Source organism: Gopherus evgoodei, chromosome 10 (genome assembly GCF_007399415.2).
Source record: "Gopherus evgoodei ecotype Sinaloan lineage chromosome 10, rGopEvg1_v1.p, whole genome shotgun sequence".
Classification (NCBI taxonomy): Eukaryota; Metazoa; Chordata; order Testudines; family Testudinidae; genus Gopherus; species Gopherus evgoodei.
The window spans coordinates 55,924,324-55,932,107 of NC_044331.1; the positions used below are offsets into that span (position 1 = coordinate 55,924,324).

Consider the following 7,784-nt stretch of genomic DNA (forward strand, 5'->3'; position numbering starts at 1 on the left):
AAGTCCTTGCTTTCCTGAGGTCTGAAACTCCAACTATCCCCTACCCTCTTTGCCAAAATTTCCAGCTTCCCCCCGCAGCTTGTCCCATGCAGTTATGTCTCAGCACATCAACCATTGCACAGAGTAAAAGGAATTCAATTAAAAAATAAAGAGCAAGGGATAGTGCCTGAGCTGTGCAGGGCAGAGGAGGTGGAAGGAGGATGGTGGTGTGTAATTCAGGGGTCTCTCCTTGCAGGCCAGTGTGCCAATACAGTACACAAGGCCTTTCATAAAGATAAGAGCCAGTGGGCAAAAGGTTTGATCCAATGCCCAGTGTAGCCAATGGGAGTCTTTCTAATAACGTCCGCAAATACTGGATTGGCCTCTATATCCTGCCCTCTGTTACATGCGTGCAATGCCATTGATTTCAATAGGGCTGCACCCAGGAAGCAGAGCAGGGTTTAGCTTAGCGAGCGTAACCAGCCCAGTTCTGGTTTCCCTTCATTTTTTTACCATGAGAAACTCTGCTTTGAACAACAAATGGGGCATGTGTCCACATCACATCAGCATTGCACACCAGCGGCCTAAATCAGGCCTCGTTTCCACGGAGCTCATCTGCAGCGTGTATTAGGAATGGAGCACGACTGCCGGCCCTGCAGGCAAAGCGCTGTGTAGAGAGAGGTGTGGAACAATGAACAATTACCCCAACCCGCTTCATTCCAGAACTTAGCGCAATTTAAAATTGTGAGCTGCCCGAGAGGCCAGAGCAGGGCTGGGGCACACCGGTAAAGCAGAGGGAGGAAGCCGGCGCTATGGAGACTCTTGTTATAACTGTTTATTGGATCTGGTAGAGCCAGAGCCTGGCATAACTTCACCTGCCCGCTGCTGATTTACAGCAGCCGAGGATCTGGACTGGCGTCTCTAGACCCCCCAGTCGAGCACTAAGCCTCACTTACCAAACAGCAATCAGTCTTTGGAGTGAGCCCGTGCAGTACTGCCCCTCCCACCAGCACTAGTTTGGTTAAAATCATGAGATTTTTAAACAGCTCGGGGTTCCTTTTATTTGGCTTCTGAGCCTCCAGGGCACGGTTCAAGCCTTCCTCTACACCCATGGAGGCTAGACACTTACAATAGGGCCCTGGGCCCCGACACGGACTCCTAAGCTCTTCCGTAATATCAATAATAGCTGTTATATCAAAGCTGAAATTCCTGTGTCATCACTAGTCTCCACAAGCTGCTGTTCTTAGATGGAAACCACCCCACAGCATGAGACTGGTGCTAAAACCCAGTGAGTTGGCACGACACGCCTGCGCTTCATCCACAGAGCCAGGGCTGTTTAGCCTCGTCCAGCCTTCCCAAGCTGCGTGTGTCTATCCAAAGTATTCCCAGCAGGAGAGCTAGCATCCTGCTTTCTGGGTCCAGGCCCTCCCCTCCCATTGACATCCAGCAGAGGTGAGGATACCCAGCAGACCACAGGAGGCAGCTCTCTGGATCAGGCCCTATATACACCTACACCTAATACTCAAAGGGCCAAGTCTGCAGGGTCGAATGTCTCCATTTTCAGTGCCTGGGTAACATTCGTGATGAGCGCAGAGGGCCGTCTTGTTTTGGATTGCCTGAATGGTGGATGGGTGTGTCTTTAAAGCCCCATTTGGGAGGTGATGCTGTTTGACAGTGGGAGAGACCACTGAAGCTAACCCCAAACATCCATAGATATTTTTGGCTCCCCTGCAAAGTTCTGCTGCCCTACTTGTGTCCCCAGGGGGAAGTGCAAGCCAAAAGGAGCTGGTGCTGGTGGAGGTTAATTCCCAGGCAGGGTTCAGAGATGGCTCATGGACAGAGTGACCAGATGTCCTGTTTTTAAAGGGACAGTCCCGTTTTGGGAGATTTTTTTTCTTATATTGGCACCTATTATCCCCCACCCCCTGTCTTGTTTTTTCACAGTTGCTATCTGGTAACCCTACTCATGGAGGCACTCCCAGCTGGCGGTTAATTGTGCAGCTGAGCCTATTTAAGTGTAACACTTTAAAGGAAAAGAGTGCTACTCTCCTATGAGGAGAATGTAAGGGCTGCTGATCGGGGCAGAGAGGGCTGGCGTGACCTAGGAGCTCCTCTGGATTGGGTTGCACCCCTTGGCTTTCCTGTTTGCAGCACTGCCTGGAATGAATGTTCAGCTAGAGACATTTACCAAGGGGGGGGGGCAGTTCAGGTTAAACCAGACTCTCTGCATTACACTCCATCTGAAGAGAGGTGATTTGGGTTCAAACCTGAGCTTCTTAACCCCTGTCATTCCCCACCCAATCCCCCGGCCTTGCAGTGGGATAATAGCTAGCTATTGATACTGTCTTTAACGCCCAGTATTGGTGCTAACTGGGTCAGGGCTTTTCTCTCAGTCGTGGGAGACACTTCTGGGTCTCGTCGTCTCTGCAACTCGCGCATGGGCTGAAGAGAGACTGAATCCTTGGTTTTCCTTTACTGAAGGAAAACCTCTTTGTGTGAAGCAGCAATGAGTGAGTGAGCTGGGTGAGTTCAGTGGGTAGCAGTTAGGTACAAGCTGCAGGCCTGGGCAAGTAGCTCAAAAATCAAAATCTAAACCTGGGCAAAAGGCAGAGTGCGCCACCAGGCAGTGTGAGTGGGTAATGGTGAGCCAGGAGACGGGGGTGTAACAGAACCAGGGGTAAAACAAGAACCGATCAGACTCTTCCCCCACAACTTGAACTGAATTTTCAAAAGTTTGAAAAAGTTTAATTTAGCTTCCACCCTCCTCCCCCTCGCCTCCCCAAATCATTTTCCTGGCTCTTCGCTTTATAGCTTTGATCTAGCTCAGCATATCAGAAGCCTCAAACTACAGCAAGACAGCCTATTTCTCCCCAACTTCCTGGCTGATTAGGAGTACCAAAAACACTGATTCTCATAAGACAACTTCATCCTCTGTTGAGTTCCAGGCCAGGTTTGCCTACCCAAGGGGTCTGGCTAGTTTGGAGAAACTGCCGCACAAGAGTCAAACTTCTCTGCTTCGCCGAATGAATTGTAAATTCTGCACCTTCTGTAAACCATCCATCCCTAGTTCTAATTTGCAAGCTCAGATTGTGTTTGGAGGCTGGAGGGAGTCCAGGTTTCCTTCTCCTTGCTACAATGAATCATTCAGCCTTCACAGCAGTCTAACGTTGGCTCTTGGGAATTTTAGCATCATTTCCATTGTGCATGGAGGAACACTGGAACTCTATTTAACCCTGTTCCCCCTCAACCTTCTTTAGCTTTAACACATTCACTTGTTTATAATTGGAGATATAAAAAATGGAGGAAAATCCCAAAGCCATTATGCAGTCAAAATTGTCCTTGAAGTCCATGGATTCTGAAGGAGTAAAGATACCTTAGGATCTAGCTTTTATCATATTTTGTACTTGGCAAGAGAACTTCACTTGCTGCATGCTCATCCCATTATAAGCTAAAAGCAGAGGTATTTTGTCAAGTGTGGGTTAATTGCAATAGAAAGGGGAAAAATGTCACCTTGCTTCCTTCAGGGCTGGTCCAGACTGGGGGGGGGGGGGGAAATTGATCTTAGATACGCAACTTCAGCTACGTGAATAACGTAGCTGAAGTCGAATATCTAAGATCGGATTACTCACCCGTCCAGACGGCGCGGGATCGATGTTCGCGGCTCTCCGTGTCGATTCCAGAACTCCGTTGGGGTTGATGGAGTTCCGGAATCGAAATAAGCGCACTCGGGGATCGATATATCGCGTCTAGATTAGACGCGATATATCGATCCCCGAGCAATCGATTTTAACCCGCCGATACGGCGGGTAGTCTGGATGTGGCCTCAACCACAGAAGCAGCAATCAGCCTAGGAATTTAGTGGCTACTGTTGGTCAGCTCACTGGCTGTGACTGAGCTCTACTCTCTTGCCATCCCTCTGAACAACACTGTCTCTCCATTTACATCCATCTCCTGTCCCTTCCACTCAGGCAGGACATCTTTTCCCTTATAGATCCACTCTGCCTAGCCCTGCTGTCCAACAAGCTCTTTCTTGGTGTACTCAATACATCGCATGAGCAGCATCTCTCCTCTGAGGTTGCATAATATATTCAAGAGAAAAATAAAATCACCAGAGAGGTTGTATTTAATGCAGTTCCAAAGCTACATCACCTCCCCTGCTAATATCTCTGCTGCTGGGTGTCACTTACGGACTTCTTATCAAAACAGTGGCTTCCTTTCTGCGTGCAATTTCCACACACATTTCTCTACCCCCAGTTCAGTTATCAGTGCAGATCTGGTTCTTTCCACCTCTAATTACCTGCCCAAGGGGGCAAATCAGGATAAGTAGAGATGCAAGGACTCTGTTTTGCACCTGCAGTTCATTTTTGCTGCTGTAAACTCCCCCCAAAGGCCCTTTGGAAATGTTAACTCCTAGCACCTGATTCTCTTGCTTGGCTCTGTCTTGATTCTTTTTTTCATCTGGATATTATAACTTAGCACCTGGCTAGCTGTGGCCTTGTGGCTTGCCAGGCCTGCGGGAGCACGGTGTAACTCAAGCTGCCAAGAGTGTGTTTTTCAGCTGGTTCCTTCCCATTCATTTTGAAGTGGGTGTGTTTGAGTTAATGAAGGAGATTGTGTATAACACAAACACAGAGGCCCTTTCCAAGTCTCCACCCTAGATGCCTCGTCCTAACCGATCCTTTAAAAAAGAAACTAACTCACACAGATGACATGCTTGTTGGATCTCACCAGGGTTTGATGAAAGGAGCGCATCAGGGAAACCTTTAACAATTCCAAAAACATCAACACAACAAAAGAGTTTCCATTCAACTTTGCAGAGGAATCGGGCCAACTTCTCTTTCAGTTTTCTCTGGAGGTTTGTTAGGAGTGACCAGGAATGTCATCCTCCACTAGCATGGAAATTCTGAATGTGCCCAGGGATGCAGGAGGTGGGGGAGATAAGAGGTTTCTCTGAGCTCCTGGAGGAGCTCCAGATTAAAGGGAGGGTATATGGAGAAAAGAGAGAGATCATTGTTAGCAAAGCGGGGGCTGCTGGGGGAGAAGGTCCTGGAGCTGGGAGCAGAGGGTGGAGCTGATTGTGGGTGGAGGGAGGCAGGGATCCTACACCGGGGAATATTAGAAGGTGGTGGGGATCCTAGATGGGGAAGGAGTGGAATAATAGAGTGGAGGCGGGGTTAAGTCCTAGCAGATGTAATTCACCTGTTGCTCCCAAATCAACATTCCCAAAGAGGCCTGCCCCACAGCAGTGGGCCTGATCATCACAGAGGATGGGACAAGCTCTGTCACTGCTGGGGATCATGGCACAAGGGATGAGTAACTAACAAAAAGGACTGAGAGGGGGATAGATTAGCTAACAAGACCTCATGGAGAAAAGAGCCTCTGATGCAATCCAAGCAAGCTGCTCTGTAATGGGGTGGCAGGTGCTTTGTGCCATCTGTTCTCATGGATAAACTGTTTCCACCACTAGCTGGATGGCTGACGATGGGTGTCAGCAACAGGTTGACTCTACCCTAGACAGAGCTTTGCTCTCCAAGGGGGGCGTTTGCCTGCCCCCTGTAGAGACTGGATAATCCATCCACAGGCCTGTTTACCACAGGGCTCCAGTATGTACTAACAGGCACAGTTCATTGCTAACAGGTGCTTCTAGCAAACTACGGCCCGTGGGACTGTCCTGCCCGGCCCCCGAGCTCCTGGCCCGGGAGCCTCGCCCCCGGCCCCTCTGCCATTGTTCGCCCTTGCCCGCAGCCTTGCCTGCTCACTCCACCGCTGGCACAATGCTCTGGGTGGTGGGGCTGTGAGCTCCTGGGGCAGCGCGGTGCAGAGCCCAGCCTGACCTGGTGCTCTGCTGCGTGGTAGCAGCAGCATCGTGGCTGTAGCACCACCAGCCACCAGTGCTCCAGGCAGTGTGGGAAGGGGGCAGGGGGAATGGATAGAGGGCAGGAGAGTTTGGGGTGGTGGTCAGGGGGCAGGGGTGTGGATGGTGGTTGGGCGAGAAATGGTTGAATAGAAGCAGGGATCCCAGGGGAGTAGTCAGGAAGGAGGAGGGTTGGATGGGGAGTCGAGGCAATCAGGGGACAGGGAGAAGGGGTGGTTGGATGGGGCAGGGGTTCTGGGGCTGTCAGGAATTAGAGGAGGGGTTGGATGGGGGGGTGGGGGTCTGGGTTAGTGAGGCAGTGAGGGGACAGGGGTCCCAGAGGGGCCATCAGGGAACAGGGGGGGTTGGATGGGACAGGAGTCCCAGGGGCTGGCAGATAGGAGGTGGGAGCCAGGCCACGACCCTCTCCCCTAACCATACAATTTACAAAACCCGATGAGACCCTTAGGCCAAAAAGTTTGCCCACCCCTGTTCTAGCCAGACTCTGTGCCAAGGGATTAGGGCCTGATCCTGTGAAGTGCAGAACACCTTCAGCTCCTATTGAAATCAATGGGTGTTTGAGGACAGTTAGCCTCTCACAGGATCGGGCCCTTTAAACTTCCCCATGGGGGCCACCGAATATTTGCAGCACTTGCCACGGTAGCACTGTGCAGCATCCTAATAGCTCGGCCTCTGGAGTTCCCTTGCCTGCTGGCCAGAGCTGGCACAGCGCCCAGTGGGTGTCTCCTTTTGGCACTGGTCCCCTGTGCACGGAATACATCTTGTTTATCAAATTAATCAGCGTGGGTTGATGTTTTAAGCTGGACACATCGAGACATGTTCTTCTGCCTTGGAATTGGCCCTTTCAAGGAGATGTAAATAAGGTGCATGGCAGCATTGCGGGAAGGAAGGGGAGACAGAGGTGTGGCCACACCCTGGAGAGATTAAATTCTGGAATGTGCCAACAACCCCAACAAGCCCTATTTTGAAAAGCAGGGAAGCCAAAGGAAACAGCAGCGCCAGTTCTACTGGCCTAACACTGTGCAACTCCAGAAAAGCTGCATGCAAAGTAACGCTCTCTCTGCTGTGTGTCTGTGGTCTTTGCACCTCTCAGATGCCATGCTAGCACCTGCTCGCTGGACTCTTGCTCTGAAGCCCGGCTACAGATCTGTTTGGTTCTACTTTCTCCAAGGAACACGTAGGAATTGCTAATTGTTACCTTTCCACTTTATAATCTGCATCTTCCCAGCTCAAAGAGAGTCTGACTTCTACAGGCTGCAATGGCTGGCAATGCCAGTAGCCTAGTATGAAGGAACACAAAGTACTCACCTCTTCTTCTGTGCCGAGGGGCTGTATTTCCCTTTGTTTCTTTTCCTGAAGAGAGAGTTCATCGTGGTTTCCCTGGTGCTAGCAGCTGCCTCAGTGCAAAATGCTGGCTGCCAGCTCCTTCCCCAGCTGGCTAAAGGAGGTTGCTGCTAGATCCTTCAGGTACAGTGCACTTCTCGGGAAGGAAGGAATAGGGAAACTTGCAGCTGCCTCCAGTCCTGCTCTGTCACTACTCCAGGGGTGTGAGTTCTCCCACTAAACTGGGTAGGGCTCTCCCAGAGAAGGTGGTGCTTACCTACCACACATGTCACTGACACAGGCGGAGCTACATGCAATTCCCCAGTCTGCTTTTGCCTGGAGCAGAGCAGAGGTTACTAAACGTGATGATGAGCAATATAAATCTGTGTGTGTGTGAGTGAAGGGCAGGGCTTACTACAGCCACTAGCAGGAATTAAGCATTGCAGGCTATTGCCGTCCTGTTGTTAACAGAGGCAGGGAATGACTAGAGATTGAGCCCCCAGAATGTGCCTTGCAAAACAAGTGGCGATTAGAGCTGTGTAACTGATTATTTTTCAGTTCCCTGGCAATTCTGAAAAAAAGGCTTTATTTGCCAGGAGCTGGGAAT

At 50.5% G+C, this 7,784-nt stretch overlaps 1 protein-coding gene across 1 annotated transcript in view; it reads right to left on the reverse strand.

The window, feature by feature from the left end:
• The window catches only part of PPL (periplakin), a 56,706-nt gene extending 49,300 nt beyond the window's left edge, over positions 1–7,406 (reverse strand). Inside the window, exon 1 of the mRNA XM_030577368.1 lies at positions 7,163–7,406. Coding sequence (XP_030433228.1) covers positions 7,163–7,224 — 62 coding nt within the window. The 5' untranslated portion in view covers positions 7,225–7,406. The remainder of the gene's footprint in view (positions 1–7,162) is intronic.
• Between the last annotated feature and the right edge of the window lie 378 nt (positions 7,407–7,784).